The 21,796-nt window shown below is 44.7% G+C and overlaps 1 protein-coding gene across 1 annotated transcript in view; it reads right to left on the bottom strand.

Moving 5' to 3' along the window:
- Positions 1-2,773: 2,773 nt before the first annotated feature.
- LOC125960180 (uncharacterized) overlaps positions 2,774-21,796 on the bottom strand; it is a 60,852-nt gene continuing 41,829 nt past the window's right edge. The window contains exons 3-8 of the mRNA XM_049693419.1: positions 18,710-18,924; positions 13,555-13,690; positions 12,702-12,835; positions 10,110-10,232; positions 7,762-7,957; positions 2,774-3,744 (exon numbers count right to left, since the gene is read on the bottom strand). Coding sequence (XP_049549376.1) covers positions 3,611-3,744; positions 7,762-7,957; positions 10,110-10,232; positions 12,702-12,835; positions 13,555-13,690; positions 18,710-18,924 — 938 coding nt within the window. The 3' untranslated portion in view covers positions 2,774-3,610. The remainder of the gene's footprint in view (positions 3,745-7,761; positions 7,958-10,109; positions 10,233-12,701; positions 12,836-13,554; positions 13,691-18,709; positions 18,925-21,796) is intronic.

The following is a 21,796-nucleotide window of genomic DNA, read 5'->3' on the forward strand; positions in this document are numbered from 1 at the left end:
CTAATTATTGTTAAATATTGTTGTATGGCAGCCATTTTCGAAACCGTCGATAAAGGGGGGAATTTGTTTCGTCAAGTCTCTGGGTTCTTTGTTCATCCCAAATTTATTTATCTGATATTCATTTACAGTGATTGATTTGAGTTTGTGATTGAATCCGATGAAGATTTTCTTTATTTTTTTTTATAATTGTCAAACTCTAGCGAACAGCTTATCGTTTGAAGAATTCTCGTCTCAAATGCGAATTAGAAGGTTTCGTCATTTTCAGAAAAGGTCCAAGTATCAGAGTATAAGTAGCTTTTATCCGTACTTTGAGGTCCTGTATAGTCCCAGCTTAATCTTGGTCGTTAACGTATGATAATATATTATTGTAACATTTGCAACACTTTAAAACCTTCAAAAGACCGCTGTAACTGTTCAGCATAAAGTAAATCACTGGCATTTGCTCTCGTCAACTTGTGTGCCATTTTATTCCATTCAATTAGATTCTCGACCGTCAAAAGGGACAGGGAATGATGCGTTTACTACAAAACTCAAAGCACAACACGTAGTGCGTACGCTTCATCAGTGTGTCAATAATTGAGTGTCAAAGCTTACCAACCGCACCCTCGTTTGACAGTAAATAAATTCGATCGGAAGGGTATCGTCACCGAACAATAAAGGAATCTCTGCTTTTACAAAATTGTAAAAGCACCGCTGAATCACATCAAGGACAAAATCCATGCTACGGTCATTCTCGACGGCCATTCGATGCGCCCTCGTAGCCTCCATTACAGCATGTGTGTCGTGTATGCGAAAAAAGGTGACAAAAAATATCGCTTCAAATATCGTTAGCGCTCGGAGGCGCTAATAGGATACTGGGCAGTAAAATAAAATTAGAAAAACAATCTGTCACCCAACAGGTTTCCCTTCGCTGGCGACGGCTAGTTAATTGAAGTGTCATTCGATGCTTCACCTTGATTAAGCTGTTTGCAGCGAGCTGCAAGTTTAATTAACTGTCGGTGTAGATTTTTTTTTGTTCGCGCTTCGGTGTCGATGGAGCGATTTTTCGTTTCCTTTTGTCCATTTTTTTTTTGTTGATACGCGCCAGTCCTTGTAATGTATTCTTTCCGGGGATGTACAGGCGTCAGGAATTTGATCCTTTGATGTGTTTCATTGAAGCGACGGGATGATTGAAGTGACAGCGATTGATGGCTGGATGCAGAACGTAAACCTGGATAACATGCCAAACGAGATCCTCGATTACTAGAACCAGGTAATTTAATAGAGTATTATTATCATCAAATGCTGATTCCAAGAGATCTAAATGGTGGCCTTTACTCGAGAACAATATTAAATTTTTCTTTCTCAAAAAATATTTCCAACGTTTATGCTTTGTCATTCCATGCTTTCATTACTTTCTCTTAACCTACATAAGGTGTACTATTTGATAGGGCGAAGGGAACCCCGGCCTCAAGAGGGCAGGGATTCCGTGGCACCCGTAAATTCCCGTCAAATGTTGAAAGCACTTAAAGCTCGCCATCCGCGCATCCTCTGTGCACCTTCGTCCGGTTTACAATTTTCCATAATTTGATTTATTCAACCAAATACCTACCGCCCAGCAGGATTACAATTTCATTTCAACAAGTGATAAAGTGGTGAAATGTACATTTCATTCCATCGCACTCTCGTTCACCTGTAAGCCCAGGTCGAAATCATGGTACCGATCCTCGCCACCGGGACAATTCTGCATAATGTTGACATTTATTATGAAAATCTTCGTGTATCCTCCTTTGGCGATGGCGGAAGGAGATGCTGAAAATGGGAAAGCAGCAAATGGACTATTTTCGGCTGATTCGTTTATCATGGAGCACATAGTGGCGCTTCTGGAATTGTCGGGGAACAAAAAAAAAACCGAAGGCAAAAAACCTGTAAGGCGGGAGTCCATTTTATTTCATTTCTCTTCACAACCAGTTCCACTTCCACGTTTTGCTGAACATTCGAACGATGGTCTGCTTTTCGTCCGGTGACGGGATGGCCGGGTCATCTGTTACTCTGCATTTTGGCGACATCATTTTAAAGCTGCAAATAAATTGACTCTGTCATCGGGGTATGTGTCGGTAAATTTATCATTCGACAGTGGTTGGTTTCGCAGAAACATACGCCGTGGGAAAGCTTTGCCAAGGGCAAAGACTGTGAGTATGCGAAAAAGCAATTTAATTGATTGAATCTACTCAATTACTATTAAAAGTAACATTTGCCTTTTATGCTCGTTATCATCGATCTTAAATATTTTGAATTGTTTTGCAATTGAGTTTACCAAATCTGTTATTATTGGCTAGGCTTTCTGATAATGAATGTCTGTAGCAACAGAGCAATTCAATTTTTATTTTCAAAGACCAACATCAATTCTTCTGAATCAACTGTGGTTTCTTTACTGTATATTAATTTTCTATTTACCATAAACAATGAAATGTTAATATTATACCCACGACAAGGTCTCAGTTACCTTCTTAGGCATACACCATATATGGAGTATGATAACGTTGTCAGTTCCTTTGCTTGTCGTCTCATTGTCTCAAATTATTGCCTAACTTCTTGTTTGCCCGGTTTTTTATTACACGACTGTGGGGCACATCAGATTACCTCTTCAAAACATTTCAACCATTCAGTATGAAAACAACGTTGAAGTCTATCGAACAAATCGAAAAAATCTCACTCAACCATTGTCAACATACGAAACGTTTTTATTTCCAGTTTTCGCACTTTCATTATAAGTAACATTCCAGATCCACACATTTATTATAAAAATTAACTGATTCCTCGCGTCCTTTCGACTGTTCACTACAGTCCGTAAGGTATGCCCTGTTGTCCAAACTACGTTTAAGGGTTTTACATAAGCTATTTACACTGCTTTCGCAATTTATGGCTATCGCTTTACGCTTCTTCTCTAAAGCTGTTTCCAGCAAACCTTGCGTAATGTGTCAGGGACCGCCTTGATTTTTTATCTTTGACCTGGGTCACAGGAAAACAAAACATTCGCTACGGTTTCCAATGTGGGCTTCACTGCACCATTCCTGCCATCAATTAAGCTACTTATGTCTAGCTTATTTACAATGTACTTCTGTTGAGGTTTTTATTCCACATTTTTTCGACTTAGCTATTCCGTAAGCTTCCGTTCAAATCGCACCCTTTTCAGTCGCTTGCGAGTATTTGAACTTTGTTCGATTTATACATTCCCTGACTAAAAATACACCTCACTTTATTTATTATTTCACCCCCCGCAAACACGTTGTGACCAACCATTTAACATCGTGAATCCGTGAACTACGTCCCCTTTTTCAGCTTCTGATTGAAGAAAGCTTTCATTTCCCTAACCATACACCCTAAAAACCGAACTGCACTAGAGCTAGAGTCCTGCATAGCTTTGTATCTCCGGAAACGTCACCGACAGTTCTAAAGGAAGGCTAATGTTTTGCAAAACCCAAACCCCAATGTTGGTGTGCCGTTTGGTGTTGAGCAGCGGAAGCGCTACAAGCATGGGACTGATGCTGCTGGCTGGTGGCGTTGGCATGGCATCGTCGCATCGCGTGGCACTCGTTTATATTTTAATCACTTCCTTCAGGTTGTACAGTCAGGATATGCCCACGCGCAGCGAGTACAGCAGCACGGTGCAGATCGTGCTGACGTAGAATGCGATCCAGCCAACCTTCACGTACACTCCCACCTGCTTGGTGGCGGACGACGGCGACGGTGGCGAGTTATCCGCTAAAACGAGAAGAAAGAGATTTTGTTTATGATTAATGAACAGGCACTCTAGCGCGTGGAATTGCTTACATCTAAAGCACCTAGTGTACGAGACATGTACAAACAATATTTGAAAAATTAAAGAAGAAATAATGAACTGACTAAAAAATCTTGATGCTATTTTCCTTCATATTTTATTACAAATACCAAGCGCCAAGTGCAGCCGCACTGGATCTCAGTTAGCAACAAAACTGTGGTAGCAAGAATTCCAAAGAGTTTTGTGTTGATATAGCAAAGCATTGTCTGACAGCAACCATGAAGTTGAGCTCATAACTAAGATCTTAACACTTGAAATGGTGCTCCGTAATGCTTGTTTAGTAGTTTATATTGAAGCAAATTCTGACGAAACGATGATCCAAAGGAAGATAATGTTGTCGAGGGCTTTAACCCTACATTTCCTATGGACATAGGTGACTTTGATACAACAGTTTGAGGACTTTTTGAATAGATAAAGAAACTTATAAGTAAACTCTAATTTTGACGTAAAAGATGCAACCCTTGCAAAATGAGGTAGACTCAAGATCAAAAATATCGATGAACAGAGAATGTAACTCGTGTGTATCCGCCTGAAGAAGCCAGAACAAAGAGATTCTAACTAATACAAATTCCTAAATTCGAAACATTCAACAACAACCAAAAAAAATCCAGTACCACACCGTACTCTCTTCTGCTTGCCAATCGTATCGTCCATAAAACTTTACCCATGAAATGAACCGAAATAGCATCCGGAACCGAATGAAGCCCGGGCTCAATGCACTGCCAGCAACGATTTGTGGGTTCCTTTCTTGGGTTACCCTTTTTTCCACCCTCACAGGAGATGGCATAATTTTCCGATCCGCTTCTCAATGAAAGCCTCCGCCATTCTCGCCCCCCGGAAGAAGTGGTCACGTTGGTTGGCATTTGCAAAACCCTCGAACAAACTCCGCTCCAGGCAAGGAAAGGCATAACCCGTCCCGAGCCACCAGCCAAGCTTCTAAAGGGATCCACTCACCCTAAACAGGACATGGGGCAGGTTTATTTGGAGACCATCGGTCAAACACATCCTGACCAATCTCATCTTTGTTGCTGCTGCTCGCACCCCAAACGTGGCATTCAAAATTTGTTACATCGAGCATCGGATACGAAGCTGCTTGGACTCTTTGGAGCATTCCAATCCTCTTTCTCTGCACAATGGTGATGTTTGGCCGGTTTGGCCGGGGTTGTTTTTTTTTGGGTATTTGGGGTTTTCGGGGGGTTTGAAATTGGAAACAGAACCAAATGACCGAAACCGATTTCTCAGAATCCGGACCGGGCCGGGAAGAGGAAGAGGTTTGTTTACAATTTGTTTGGGCCACTCCACCCACTGGACACCGGTCAAGGCTCCTGCTCACCGGCTTGCCTGCTTCAAGATGATTTGCGTTTTGCGATCCCCCAAAAACCCAAAGTCCAGCAGCAGCCATCCACTCTTGGCCCATTCCGTATCGGTAAGAATGGAATCATAACTTATCGTTCACTGCCCATCACCGCCAAAGGATCTGTTCCCCGGATACACCTAGGCCTGTTTGTCTATTGGTCTTATGCGCTGGCAGTACTCTGACCACGTTACGGCTACCCAGCGTCAGTTACGAAGAGTGAGCTGGAGTTGGAAATGAAATCCCAATTGATTGCTCTTGGGGCAAGTATTTCCAGGGAAACCACTAGCACCGCCATCCTCGATTCCTCGATATACTAGCTTGCCGGGTAAGGTCAGTTATTAAGGATCAATGTTAAGGATCATCCAATCGATGGATGCGGTCAAATGATGTTTTCGTTCCAAGATCCTTCAGGAGGGTACGGGACTATGTGTGCTGCTAGAAAATCCAAGTTTTCTAACCCGATTTTTGATGCAGAAAAAGAATCCTTGGTCCCGTATCCAACAAATTACTTTGCATGCAAATGCTGCCTACTAGATCCTTCTGCATTCTCGTACCATGAGCAAATTCCAATTCAATTTCGAGTATCCTCCGGGGGCAGTCCGGTGGATCAAATTAGGCCAAAGCCAAGGGGCCATTTTTACGGACTATCCGTACGTAAAAATGAGAAATTCTTCATTTGCGGCCCGGTCACTGCCGGTACAACTACAGTGATGTATGTATGTCCATTTCAATTCAATAACGCTTCGTTACATACTCATTTCGATAGTTTCTGATGCGCTCCGTTGACCAATTGGTCCAATGGAACGGCAGGAGAGTTGTAGACGGTACGGTACGCGGTGCGGTAAGGTGGGAGCAGCTGCGGCGTCGGCGTTATTAATCTTTACCGTCCACCGATGCGGATCCAATAAAAGATTATTGGAAAAATCCGCCTATCGGGGGGTGAGTGGGGTGGTAAGATGTATCTCTCCGACAACATATGGCCGCCTGCGTGGATTTCGAGCTCGATGGTTCCCTCGAGAAGTGTTTTATGTGCGACAATCGCTTCGCTTCGCTTTACGTCCTTCTTCGCGTCCGTCCGTCCTACAGGATATGCAATACAAACGAGTATCCCACGCGGTGTGTGTGTGTGTGTGTGTGTGTTCGTTGGCTCTTTATATACATGGAAAAGCCAGCACGGAAGTGTCTCACCACCAACACCACCACCACCAGTCACTCGACTGGACTTCAGGGGACGTAAAGGAAACATGAATTATAGGGACCATTTTTCACACTCCGCACTTCCACTCGTACGCTACGTAAAAGGGGTTGGCGTACGCTTCGGGCTCCGGTTCCGTGTGGCCAACCTCAAAACCTCTTGGCCGAAACATTGTGCCCACATTGAACCACGTGCGTCGTTCGGTTGGGATGTACACACACAGAGAGAGTTAGGCGGACGCAGTCCAGTCCAAGGACACCATCCACGGGGTCCATTTCCGGTGATGATTTATATTTAATATCTAATGCCCGGTACCGATTCTCTCTCTGTCACGGTCGCCAAACGGCCAAGCAGCCAAGTCCGCTCTGCTTCCGAACGTCCGGTTGGTCCCCTGAAGCGGAAGCAAATCGTAAATCGGACTCGTACTCGGGAATGCAAGGAGTATGAGTGTGTGTGTGTCTGTGAAGATGCACATCCACCACGTCTTGATACGGGGGGATTTTTGGGAATGGGGAATGGGGAACACCAACACGAACCACACTCCCGGGTGTGGCGATGAATTTTGGACAAGGTGCCGAGTTGCGAAGTTGTGCGGAACCGGAAGATGGATCGAGTGTGCCGCGTGCCGGATGGCCGGATGCCTGGAAGAACAATGGCTAACACTAGAAAGGGGATGGAGAAGGATTTTTGTGAATGCACCGCCAGAGTGTAAGGGTAGGGTGGATCGTGATCGTTCTTAAGACTGCGAGAATCCCGTTCCGAGTTCCAAGTACTTCTACTTGGAGTGTCTGCACGAGTATAACATGGTTGTGTTCACTGTCGAGTAGCAAGGAGTCTATGTGTGTTGTGTGTGTGTGTGTGTGTGTGTGTGTGTGTGTGTGTGTGTGTGTGTGTGTGTGTGTGTGGATTATATTAACATACTTCTGTGGTTGGATTTATGAGGCGATAAAATGCAGATATGGCACATTCATACACCAACACCGACCAACAAGGCACATCTTTTTGGGGAAGGGGACTGGCATGCCTTCCATTCCTACGAACTCCCGCCAACCGAAGGGAACCGATTGGAGATGTTTTACATGTCCTAATCGACCCGATTCACATCTTCTACGTACAACGATGGCTGGAAGCTTGGACAGCTTGAGCTTCACCGCACTGCCGCAAGGGTACAACGATTGGGATTTAAGTGCGGAGTATAGTATATTCGATTGTTCCCCAGTCGCCCGCGGAACCTTCACCATCTAGATGCCCTGAATACGGACTCAACCCACAATCGCCTTCTACTGGCACTAAAATATGAAATATACCGCAAGCGATGCAATTATTCTGGGCAGATAAGCCAACCGATAAGCGATTGTAAACCGGCAATAGGTTCTTCTCTGTGCTTACCTTTGTATCCGTTCACCGTTAGGTACATGTCATTTTGCGCCGTCAACTCGGGGCCATCGTACCCGGGATTCTGGTACAGTTGGTTGAGGTTATGGCCACTCGATGAACCGGTCGCCAGTATCCGGGGCCGGTCTTCCTCAATGTACAGCTCACTGCTTTCGTCGTAAATCTGGTGTATTCTCGCTTGACATTTTAGCTAAAAAAAACAAAGAAGGCGTAGAGAGGAGAAAAGCAACGTAAACAAACACTAGAGCGTCACAATATCATTACAAATGTGCTACTGCTGGCTGGCCAGCGTGTAACGAGGGAAGTTGCAATCGAGAAAAGAGAGCAAAATGAAATAATCCCCTCCGCTTTGGGACCTCGCCGGGAACAATTGGCGTAAAGCTAGTGATGACTAATTCGCTTTTTCCCTTGGCCAAGGGATCGGAACGGACCACACGGACGGACACTGAGCACGGGATTAACAGAAGAAAGCAAAATAATAACACCGTCACCGACAATGACGATGGTGATGATGAGCTAGAGCCGGATGCATCCTGTAGCAGCCTGCAACGTCATCCGGCCATGCCGGGGTCTCGCGACTAGCGGAAGTCGAGCGCAACGATACCGGTACGTTCTACCGGAAGCAGGTCCAGCGAAAGCAGATTGAAGTGACTCTGACCAGACCCGCAACAGCGCAACCAGCGGGGATAACACACGGCGCATAGAATAACTTTGTCCACCGAGAGATGGCGAGCATGAGGCAGCTCGACGATTTCATTCCACTCCAGGTCCAGGACTTGGACCGGGTATGGCATTTCCAGGGGTTTTACAGTCCAGCCCGGGGCCCGGCCGGCCCGGAAGTGCACCGTTGTTCGAATCAATTTAACTTTTAATTAACACCATTCGTCCGGACGAAGAATTGAATCCTTCTGCCACCTTGTGACATCCCAATCCCCGTCGTCGCCAGTTCGTCCGTTTTCTCGATTCCAGCGGCGTGCAACTTATGGAGCAAGTTTCATCTCCGGACTCCGGTGCCGTCGACTACTTCCTGCGCTCATCTCCACCATCATCTTGATCACGATGCTATCTCGGTGTACCTTTCATGGCGCGTGGAGATGATAAAAATGGTTTCGCTTCGGTGCCACCGCCCGCAGCTGGTGGGGTCAGTTTCGCCTGCATCATCCTTCGCCGAGGGGATTCATTGCTTAAGACAGAGCCAGAGCGAGTACCTTTCTTATGTGTGTGTCTGGATGCTGAGTTTCAATTAACCTGGTGTTGGCAGTGAGCTACGGTGGTGTGCTCGGTATTAATTACCGTCTTATTTCATCTGGCACTTATTTTTGGATTTCACTGCCGGCAATCTGGCCAGCAATCACAGGACAGGACATTGCGGAAAAGATGGATGAAGACATGGAGAACAGTAAAAGGAAAAGACCTTTACCTTCTCTGATCCCTGAGATACATTTGCATGTAAATCAATGACCTTTAGCACCTCCTCCGACCGACGTTTCTGTCACAAAAAAGATGACCCGAAAAGGTGCTGATGGGTCGTCTGACATCTTTTAATAATTTCCTCCCCGGGGAGGGCGCCCCGACACAATGGGACGTCAAAAAGTGACGAGCGAGCGTATCCTCGTGATAAGGACACGGCCGCGGTCCCTGATGCCATGTTCTATATATACTTGACATACTTGGCCTGGGACACTGGAAATTCTGACGTAAACTTTCGACCACTGTGAGGAGTAGTGATCAGGTTCAAGTAATCAAGAAGCGGGAACCAAAGTGTGTCTCCATTTCTACACCTTCTACACCGTCCCGCGAATTGGAACTGAAGGAACACATCACGGAACATCGTTCGGTTCTCATTTTAATACGCGACTGCGAAACCATTTACAGACCTTCGCGCCCGAGGACGACAGTAGTTTGCATTGAAATGAGAAAAGTTCCACGAGACGTGAATATCATTTCCACAGCCGCGTGTTTTCTCCCTCCGTACGTCACAGAACAGAAGCAAGGGGCACCAACACATTGGTTCCGAAAAAAGTTTGTGCTGCTGCTTGATAAACTGAATTATTTTTCGCTTCGGTCGCGCGGTCGTTCTTCTCCTTCCGAGAAGATGAAACTTTCTTCCTCCTCCTCCTCCTACTAGTGTGCGACGGGGTTTGGGGACAAGTATCTTCCTGCGGGGTTTTTTGTTCGATTTTGCGCAAATTTTCCTTTCTTCCGGCGAACACACGGTTGTGATCCTTCCTTTTCGGACGAAAAACTATTGAAAAAGTTGAGGGGGGGGGGGGGAGAGGGGAGGTGGCACCAGCCAACGGTACGAAGTGATCATTACCACAGGACGACGGCAGGTATCTTACCTTCATCTTGCCGTTGGCAAAGTATCCCTGGGAGACGAGCATGTTGATGCCCAGGATCGATGTTTCCAAACCCGTGTAGGTGTCCTTGATGGGTCGGTACTGTTTGATGTATTGTGGCACAATCTGCGAACGGTATTCAGGTTGCGGGGATTAAAATGGAAAAAATATGTTATGAGTTTTCTGGCTGCCAGTGAGGCCCATAAGTAATGAAAATAGGTATTGGAAGGAGGTAGCATGTTATGCATGTATATGATGGTTTTTGATGTACAAATTGCAGCTTTGAGGTGCTTTTCTGGGGTTATTTTAACTATACAGACGAAGAGAATATTGTTAAAGCCAACCTCAATAAATCGTTTCTTTGCGTTCGTTTTGACAAGATGCAGAATCTAGCAAAACTCAAAACTGTCTTCACAAAGGCCAGAGTAAACAAAAAAAAAACTACCAACATCATCATTAATACTACGAAAATCAATTTTGCTATCACCTGCAACTGATATGAAACCGAACAATGGGGAAAGAAATTCCATAGAATGTTACAGACTCAGTGTAAACATTCCGAGCAGAACAGACTGAATCAAGCGAACGTGACTGCAATAAGTTGTCGTATTAGACGCTAGGAATACCAAAAAATAGCTAGTAATAAAGTAGACCAACGTAATGAAAGACTTAGCGAATAGCATCCATAGTCTTAGTAAAACAAAGTAAATGCAGAAGATTCTTTTTTGAACTTCTTCTTTGAAGAGCTATTTGAGAACGAAAGGACAATGAGTGCATTTGTAATTCAAACAAAACTTCAACACAAAGTTAAGGGCGGTCCACACGCTGCGATTTACTACATCGGTCCAATCGCATCGTACGATCCGCATCGCAGCGTGTGGACAGCGAAATTGGATCGATTTAGCAAACTTTCGGCCGTCACAGCAAATCTAGAAAATTGAAGCAAGAAAGCATACATGTGTGCGTGAATAGATATGTGTGAGTGTATTTATTATGGTTTGACATGAAAATTCTAAGTCCTTATAGCTCCTTTATGTAGCTAAAAATCGTAAACTGGCCGTTAGCCTCTCATTGTTTATCTCTTATGTTTTGTTTTAACAAAAACGCAAAATGCAAAGGCAGAAAAACACAGCATTTCCTCCATCCACTGAGCACAATCTATGGGATCTGCGATTGAAAATCGCAACGAAATCGTAGCGTGTGGACGCTCCACAGATTGCTCCGATTCGACAACGACCAAAGATAGCACCGATCAAAATAGCAATAAATCGCAGCGTGTGGACCGCCTTTACATTTACTCAAAGTAACTCAAACAAAGTAACTACTCATACCATTCGATTTTTCCAAGGCATATTATTCCTATTTAAAATTTACAATTCCACTTTGGAATGTCGATTCTTCCAGGAAAATTCTATCACTTCACGCTAGATACACCTCTTCCCTTTCTATCTCTATTCAATTCCAAGTTATTGATTGCAAGCTTAGCAAATTATTTACCAACGACTCGGCTGCTCGGTTTGCTCCACACCATTCCAACCATCACGAACCATCACGAAATCACCCAATGATACACGTACTTCAGCAAAGACTCGAAGCAGACGAGCCACCAAACTACCCTGAAGGCTGCAGCCAAAAGTGTAAATTCAATTTTCTCCCCATAAAGTGAAGTCTCACAAGCAGCAGGAATCCCTCCGCTCCTCCGCCTGCCAGTGAGGAAATTTCCAAAAAACCAGCATCCATGACCGGTGCGTGTGTTGGTTCGGTATTTTTACTTTTCTTCATTCATTCGACTCCCGCTTTCCTTTCCGACTAACAGCCGCCACAAAGTGGAATGTGAATTACAGGAAATTCGATGTTTTCCACTTCGTTTTCCACGCTTTCTTCATCCCCGAAATTGGCACGCAACGAATTTCGATTGAATCGTTTGATTTTCTCACTTCTTTGCTTTGCACACTGTGGACAGCAAGAAACGTTCCGTTTTGTGGCACGCACACAGAGACGCACGGACGCATCGCCTTGAGCAATGATCCGTCGAGAGGAACCGTCAAGCCTCAAACCGATTGAATGATGTGTTTCTGGTTTTCTGTTTTTCTGTTTTTCCTCCCGAATTCCCGCCGTTCGTTGGGCGAATAAGAAACCACACAGAACGCTGCTATTCCTGGCGACGGCACCAAGTCCGGTAGCTGAATTAATTTTAAATGATTTCCTATATCCCTTTTACGGAATCGGCTCTTTGGCAGTCGCTCCGTCGCTCGAAATCGAATCCCCGATCAACGGAAATTGTTTTCCCTTTTTGGGGGGGTGGCGATGGTGGGTTCGCCGCTGGCTACCACCAACCACCCTTAATGCTAACCGGATCGAAAACAAACAAGCAAAAGACCGCCGCTGGAATGGGTCCTGCGTCAGTCGGTTGTGGTCGGTGGGTGGTCGCCACCACCGATGATGATGATGATGATGGTGATGGATGCCTCCAAAACCAATAGCCGCTGTGTATGGGTGCGTAGACGAAGAGGGTGGTGGGTGGGCAGGTGGAAGTACAAATATGTGGTGGTGGTGGTGGTGGTAGCATCAATCGGGTGCGCTCATAAATCTTACCGGTACGTCATTAATCGTCCACGTCAGATTTGCTGCCGGCTTAGAATTAATCGCCGTGCAGTTGCCACGCAGGATGTCGCCCAGCTGGTAGCGGTTCAGCAGTCCGCTTATTGATGGTTTGCCCGGTGGTGGTTCTGCGAGTTTTCCAGCCCCGTCGTCGCGGGTGGTTTCCAGTACATCAACATGCGTGTGTGCGGAGGTGCGTGTGTGCGTTGATTCCGGTAACAATGATGGACAACCGAGAAAGAATGGAAGAATGAACAGTAATTTGATTGAATTTTTGTTTGCTTTCATCAAATGTTTGAGTTTGTGCGATTGATACTGATTGGTGGATCACATTGTATTTATCGATTCGATTTCGATGACCACATGAGATAATTTCCAATTAGAAGTGCTATAAAATGACCTTTAAATATCGAGCAGTCGATTCAATGCCATTAACTGCATCTTTCCCGAGGATTTGATTGCAACACTTATCCAGATACTAAAAGTCACTTAGTAATGACACTTTGTGAAGATGATCTTCCCCAAAAACCGAAATCAAACCTTAAGCATCTCAAGTGCCATTAACGGTTGCTTCGTACGTATCTCGTAATATTTTATCGGTCTTATCCTGGTCGCCATTTAACGATAAGCGATTCTTCTTTGATCTGAATGCCTTCTTTTGAAACTTTTCCTCTGATAATGGTGTCAGCATGATGCTGACAGATTTTCCTATCGCGATGGAATGTAATGCTTTTCTAATACCGTTTGAGGCTTCTTGGGCATCAGCAGTCGTTGTGGTGGTCTTCTCAAAAGCATGCAGTTAAGGGGCCTTCTTGGAAAGCGTTCCAGTCACTCCGCATTCGCTTACCTACAACCTCCATATCGCCCGACACGATCGACGTGTGGAAGCTGGGGGCATCCGCCGATACCTCGCAGCTGTATTTGCCGGAAATGTTCGTTTCGACGGCCTTAATCACGACGTTACTTTTGTTCGATAAGGCAAGCTGGGGATGGAAGAAGAGAAATTGGCAATTTGCCCATTAAAAATGTTGTTATGTGTAGTTTGCGAGAAAGAGTTGGAGAAGTGCGAGACAAATTTGACAAGGATAAATTTGAGATGTAACATTAGAACATAGTGTTCAATTAATTGTAGAGGGATGAAGAATCATTGTATAACAGCAACTAATCTGTAGGTTCTATGTTATACATCAGTTTAATTATCATGTCATTTGTTTTTTCGTGTAGTAAAGTAATGTGTGTAGAATACACTTGATGTAAGAAAAACTTCTATTTGTATCTAGAAGGATGCGAAACAGTTGATGTACTTTGTTGATCCATAAAGCAAGTGTATTATTTATGCGTCAAGGAAGGAACTTAAATTGTTTTAATTTTTTGGTCAAAGTGTCTTTTAACTCAATTACATCGACGAGAGTTTTGTTTCCATTTAGAGAAATGTTTAGATGATTAAACTTTCACTATTGTCGATCAGAAATGATACATAAATAGTCGCAAATGAATGTTTATTACACTGTCTAGCATGGTTAATTGTTTAAGTAAATGCCATAAACACATTTAACGCTGTGCTACCCACATTAAAGTCGATAAATATTAATCTGAAACTCTTTAAATCAGCGAAGAAAAGTCCATCATCAACGACATTAACGCTCCCATTCAGCGTCTTGTCCGGAGCTACTTCCTCTGCTCTTGAATTGAATTCTATCGCGAATGGCGCGACTTCTCTACCGTCCCTTGAGTATCGAACTTGAGAGAAACTCTTGGCTTGGCGACCACCAACCACTTCTCCGACCATCGAGACCACCTGCCGCATTTACTCGAGTGTTTGTTTTTTCAAAACCGAAACACTTGGCCCGTCGGGTTCTTTTCATTCGTTTCAAGATTTTATGTTTCATCTTCCGCCTCTCTCCGTTTGGCTCTCCGATTCGACCTCAAAAAGGCGGCCACCTTATGCCCGAAAGGAAAAGCGCGAAACAGGAAACACTACAAGGAACCTCTCCGGCCACAGAGAAGAGGAAAGAAAAACGGTGGAAGAAAAACCAAAGTTCGCTTACCGAAAAACCGGGACCCAGCCGCCCTCCGGGAAATGAACCGTCATAAATCGGTGAGATAATTTAGGGGTGCATAAGGTTGGACCTCGGTGGTCTCGGTGAGGGAGCGTCTTGGCAACGGAAGGTGGAAAACACTTAGCACAACCTTCTGTTGCCGCTATCGCGCTAATTTTAATCCAAAAATACAAAAAAAAAAACGAAACATCCCGCAACTCAAGGCAACTTCATGTGCCTGAGACTACGAAGGTCCCGTCCGGTGGGGGTCGAGGAAAAATTCATCCAACATCGCGGTTTATGTCCGCCGCACGTAAAGCATTTCCGCTCGAACAACGGCATTACAACCCTTAACGGTCCGGGCAATGGTGAGAGAAAAAAAACCAACCGCGCAACGAACGAACGAAGGTCATCCCGGTTGGCACACAATTTGTCGCGCAAATTTTCGGCACTGGGCCATTTTTGCGCTGACGTAGCGTACCCCGGAACTTTGGGCTGCCCGGCGCGAACCGATCGAAACGGTCCAGAATCCGGTCCTTAAAAAGGAACGAGAGGAACGAAGGAGCGGACCGCCGTTGGAAGAATTCCAATAAAAGCATCACCCCACGCCACGGATCGTAGTGTGCGGCGACCGGTAGGTAGCAGCAGCAGCAGCAGCAACAGCAGCAACGTTATCGCAGTTGTTTATTGACTGGAAAAGCAACAAAAACAGACATTACTTCTTGCTTATCTCTCGCGCAAACGGTTTTGCGATACGCGAATCCCCTCGGCTGCTGCTGGAAGAGGGGTGTTTCCTTCGGTACTTTCCGCCGGTCGATTCCGATTCGGCAGACGGTAGATCGCTCCGCACCAACGCCTCGGAGACGAAGCTTCTTACAAGGGAGTCCATGGGTTGGTGGGCGTTCAGAGGACTTACGATGAGTGTCTTCGTACCCCACCTTTGGCCGCTACGCTACGCTTGTCCCGGTTGGTCGGCTTTTTCCGTAATGAGTGGCACGGGCACGGGACCACCTGCAGCACGCGGCCATCTTTGGCACACGCGCGCGTCAAGCCAGCAGCCAAGTTTTCATTTGTCGCATTCGTTCGTAATGTTTCGATCGTTGGAAGAGGAAGAACGAAGAAACGTGGGCGTCGGTGGAAGGAAGAGAGCGAAAGGAAGTGAAAAGCACTTCGCATCCTGACTTCCGCCCGTCCTGACGACCACTCTTGACCGCAACCGAGGAAAAGGAAAAGGAGAGGGAGAGAGATCGAGGCCAAAACAACTTGGCAATCCCAATCAAGATGAATCGATCGGAGCGGACAGATTGGTTGGTTGGTTTCCTTGTCCATGTCCTTCGTCTCCTCTGCCCCTGCTCCTTCATCTGATTCTTATCGTGTGCGCCCGGAGTCGAGTCGAGCAAGCCGTCCTTCATGATGGATGATTATGAGGCAAAGAATGGGATGAAATTAGAAATGGCCTTAGCTTTGGGTCCAGCAATTTGACCATGCCGCTTCTTATTGTGTGTGTGTGTGTGTGGGTGTGTGTGTGTGGGTGTGTGTGTTGGAGTATGTTGGAAGAGTAGCATAACAATCTGTGGATGTCGTCGTTCCCCCTCGTGGTGCTGGGAAGTTCGATCGTATCGTGCTAGAAATTCATGAGCGATTTATGATGTCTGGCAGGCAGGATAATGCGTTCGGTTCGAAATGCGTCTTTGCACTCCCACACGCTGCCCAACAGCAAATGTCGTCCTTTTGTGTCCTTTTTGGAGTGCTTTTGGGATCTGTCTTTTAAATCGATTCGAATCACCTGAAGTACCACTGCAATTATCCAAAGACGAGTGATCGGAAAGGGGGAAAAAAACATTTGCGTTTCGTTGTCCCTGAACCGTCCACTGAAGCGATATCCCATTTTTGGCTGTAGCGCGATGGTGATCCTTTTAAATTTCCAGCAAAAGCTTCATTTTTCGATCAGTTTTGGGGAATTTTTGTAGAGATACCAAAAAACGAACCAAGCCGTTTGTTTTTTCTTAATGTCAAATTAAACTACAACTATTCATAAAGGTTTGTTCGTTGTAAAAAGAATATTTGAACAAAAATATAGTCATGGCATTAATTTCAGGAAGGTAGATGTTCGAAACAGCATTTTCTTGGTTATGTTCATCATAGTCCTTAGCTGAATCATTTAACATATTCATATCCTTGGTGAAATTAGGAGTTAACCCAGGTTACTTTGTCCGGTTTCTATTACTTTTCAATTTTGGTAGACGAAAAAGTGACGGACATTTCAATTTTGCTTAAAAAATAGTTTTACATAATATTATTTGAAATAAAAAGTATCGACAAATTATGGAAAACGAAGACGAAGATACTTGGCAAATAGTGTGCAGATGAAGTAGTAAAAATTTCCAATGTATCGGAGCTTCAATCAGCCACGTACAGTAGCACGATTTCTGAAAAATCAATATCTTAGTCCGTTTTACATAAGTTGATCCAGAAATGCTACACAATACTCTTAAAAGGTTTTCCTTCAATAAAAAAAATTAAAAAGGAAAAAACGTGAATTATATGCACTTCCCTTAATCTTGGACAAGATAAAACTAAAGTCTAACGAAAGTACGATAAGCGTCACAATCAGTCTGACACGAACACGATTTACTTCTCCCCAAGCGATAATCTCACCAAGCAAACTGATAAAGTGCTGAGCCTGGCGTGCTTCATCTATTGGCTCTTAGCAATTGGAGCACCTGCTGGATGGAAAAACCATTTTATGGATTTTCATTTCCCATTGCCACGTTCCGTATAGCACGCTAACTATAGCAGCTCATTGCAATCATCCTTTCCGTCATGCTCACTGGACCGGTAACGCAGCAATAACGAGGCATATTGGTAGTTCTCGGAACTTCATAAAAACTGCGAGACAACTGGGTTTATCACTCGTTTAGTTTGGTTTAACAGCAGTTGAAACTTCATCCGCAGCACATCCAATGGCAACAGTGACATCGAATACCGTGCTGGAAGATCTATCGTTGGCAATAGCTTTTTTTTTCCTGAGAAGTGAGACTACGGTGGAGTAGGTAATTGTCATTAACTATTCGAAAACTTTGCGACTTCAGTCGGATGGTTTTGTGATCGGTTTGGAATTGGAACTTTTCTTCGTAAGTGACGATCAACTGTTCAAAAGTAAAAGTAACATCAAAGAGGTGGATAGCTGTGGCCAGACGAGACATGATTTGAGGACCTTGAGTTGAGCATGAATATTGAAATAAGGGGTTGCTCGACATTGCTCGATGTCTTTATTTGATTTCAATTGATTCTAAATCTCTGAATCTTGAAAGTTTCAGTACTGGGGCCATTCAAAGACGAATCTACGGCCCAATCCAAAAATAGCATTCCATTTTCTGGCGAAACATTTCCTTTCCTCCTAACCTTAGACGAGACCCGAAATGCCTTAAGATCTATGTCTATTTTACTCTGGAGCAATTTTGTATTCCACAACCCCCCCCCCCCACCCCCCCCCCCCCCAGAGTTGCCAACAACAAGTTAGGTCCGGGGCCAAAAGCTCTAATCCAGCCTACCCAAAAGAAAATCCATCTCGGCTCCGGAATTGGGATGGAATTGAGTCGTGAAAACCATCCAACGCTCCAGTGCTGAGCACTTCATTTCCACCTTCGCGTCGCATCTTGATTTACAATACATTTCCCAAATTAAACATAAACCCTTACTCGCCCCCCGTTACTGCTGGGCCCTTGTGCAGGTCCCTACTTCCACTCTGGGAGTCGTAAAATCGAAATGGGGCCCATTTCAACAGCCGCATTTCGGTCGCACGTAAAGTTCACTTTCACAATTTGTCCGCCCACCCGCCCTTTCGAGCCATCGCCATCGCCATTCGTCTATATCACCATTTAAATGAGCAACCACGCAAATCGGAAGATTTCGGAGGGCGGGCGCTGAGATTCGTTTGGGGAGTCCTCCCGTTCGTCCTACCTCGACATCTACACCGTTGACGTTGTTGAACACCTTCATCGAGGGGGTTTCCTGGGGCGTGTAGCGGTAAAACTCGCGTTTGCCTTTGTACCATTTGATGGAGTAGAGCCGCTCCTTATCCTCCAGCTCATAGTCGCAGTACAGGTGGGCGGTGTCCCCCCTTCGTATCGCCGTCGGTACCGTGACGCGTACGTTCCGCAATCCGTGGGAGATTTCTGTTGAGAGTAGAGCGAGAGAACAGAACAGTAAGTAGAGCAATTCGCTAGAGAGAAAGGGAGGGATTGGTCTTGAATTGAATTGGCTCTCGGTTTTCCCGGGGCCACATATAGTACCAAAGTTTGAATCGATCAATCATTTGATTTGATGAATTCAAACTAGGGATTGGCATTGATTTGCTGCGTTAATTTTCAATGACAGTTTGATATCGATTTTATGAACTAGAGTGCCTTGAGCAATCGATGCGAATGTATGCTTTTCATTTAAGTGGCTCATGATTGCTGCTATAAACTCTTGCTCACGAAAAACTTTAAAGTAATGCTCGAAACATGATTCAGATGTTGAAAAGGGTTATATTGCGCACAGGCGAGTGTACTCAAACATATGCAAGTATGATTGGTCGATTTTAAATTGTATAGAGAGGTTTAAGAATATTTCAATGTCGATTCTTTTATCACAGTTGGTAACAAAAGTTGTCTGTTCATATGCTACAGTTAGTACTAGTTGAATTTTCATAACTTCTGTAATGTTGCCTTTCCATACATTTATCCATACATTTATACATACATTTATACATACATAATAAGAGAAATAAATTGGCGGTAGAGACAAATACTAGTAATAATATTATTTATCAAAAATATTCATCGAATGTAAAATGACAAGAAGCAGATTACAATTTAATTTAACTACTATTAAGCCTTTTACGAATATACTCAAATGCTGATGATTTGTGCTAAAGTGTCAAAATTTACTTCTCGAAAGCGTATTTTAAATTCCAACAAAATCGAGACCTTCGTGGTGTTCGGTATCGTTTCGTCGTATCAACTTTGTAACACTTCCGCTTCGAAGCGCTTCTGGGTATGTCGGTTGCTCGGTTACGTAGCTCAAGAAGAAGCTGGCAAATACAACGCAACGCCTACCTCGAGAAATCGAACATCCTACGAGCACGTTTGACAGACGCCGTTCTCGTCTTCTTCTCGCTAATCATCGTTAGCTATTTCCATTTTCGATTTCGTGATCATCGTCACTGTGTGCAGCACTCCAGCACGAAGCAGAATGATTCGAGCGTTTCTTTCCCCCCTCCACAGAGCTTCTTTGTAGACAGGTTCCGGGTTCGGTTAGAATTACATTTTTCATCGTAAAATTCACTTATCCCCCCTTATACGGGCATGAGTTGGTTTATGCTGGCCACATTATGCTGGTCACACACACACAGCACAGTGTTGCACTCAAACCAGTTCGAGCACGCTACGTCTGTTGCTCGTTGAATTTTGCAATGGAAACGAACACCAGAATTCACCAGAACTGGCTCGTCAGCGGCACATACCGAGCATAGCAGTGGCAACGTGTGCTGCTTGGTGTTGAATTTCAATGTGTTGCTTCGCATCGACTGTTTCGGGCTATCGGGCTGTTCCGGGAAACATCCGGGAAATGAAAGTGCATTTCGGTGGCATTCCGGTGCAGCTGCCACGAAGAATGCCCGGCTTTTGGTATTCGGTCGGGCCTCAAAAATCCCAAACGCAGCGCACGGACCAACGTTGCTTGTTTTTACCGGAACCACCGATGGTTCACCCTAGACGTTGCTCGCCGTGGCGCCATACCGGAAATGCAGTGCAAGAGTTCCGCACCGATACTACTACTACTGGAACTCCCACCAGGAGCAGCAGCAGCAGCAGCATTTCGGTTGCCCGGATCGACGCTTTCCCGTTTTTTTTATGTGTCACTGGGAATTTTCACCCAAAAGACGCTCAGTCCAAGTCTGACCAGCGCCCACCAGGATATGATCAAGCTGGAAGTGGTGAGATGGAAAGACAAGAGGAGTGAAAGAGAGAGAGAGAGGAAGCGATGGAAAAAAATGAAATGTAAGATTAATTGCAGGATAGCTTGAAGTCCATGAGGTTCAAGCGAGAAGATAGGAAGAGAGGGAGCGAGTGGCAGTCTTGTCGCGGAGGAAACTTTTCTCAACCCACTCAACCCAAGCAGCTCAACTTGCTGGAGAGCAGGTGGTCGCTCCGGGAGCTTTGAAGCGTCCCAAGGAACACGAGTACGTGCGTTGCGGTTCAAGACCGACTCCTCAGACCTCAACCACACCGTACTAGGACAATGAAGCCACGGTCCCAGCGGGGGGTGAACGGGAAACGACGAATTTAAAGAAGATAAATTGATTACAAAGTTTCAGTTCACTTCGCCATGAACTCGCCCCATTCGCCGCTTCGGTGTGTGTCAGTTCATTCTTTAATATTGTCATTTAAGCCAGAAGCGCATAAAGTTGCACCGATATGGACAGCTGGCTGGCTGGCTGGCTGGCGCTGTAATGCACTGCTGGGAGTACGATGCTGCACCTCTGGGTCCATTTTGGTCAAGGAAAAATGGTTCACTTAGATGGAATGCAGCATTCTGCAACAGTTCTGGTGGTGCCGCTGCTGCTCTGATTGGAAGTTGCTGCAGTTCTGCCAAATGTTTCGACCCTTTAAGTCCAAGAAAATTACATAGTTTTAAAGAGCATGTTGGTTCCTTCTAAAATTTGTTAAAACGGATAAATTTTCCTTACTTTAAGGGGGTGGCTAAGGTTTTTGTTTTTTTTTGCGCATCCAAGAATGTGTATCATTGCAAGAGCATTGTGAGACCTTTTTGCATCAATCAAAGATCAGGAACCTTTTCAAATTCGTTTCCCATCGTAGCATAAAAAGCATTGATAAAAAGTCCAACCAATTTGAAATTTTAAACATCTAATCTGTACACTATTAACCCCGTCGGTAACCACGTCGAGTTTTTATAGAAATTGTTGGTACTTATTTTTTATAATCATCTAAAACATATTTTATGAGGCAAAATCGTAAAAAGCATAACAAAAAAGTTCTTCTAAAA

This window comes from Anopheles darlingi, chromosome 2 (genome assembly GCF_943734745.1).
Source record: "Anopheles darlingi chromosome 2, idAnoDarlMG_H_01, whole genome shotgun sequence".
In the NCBI taxonomy this organism is placed as follows: domain Eukaryota; kingdom Metazoa; phylum Arthropoda; class Insecta; order Diptera; family Culicidae; genus Anopheles; species Anopheles darlingi.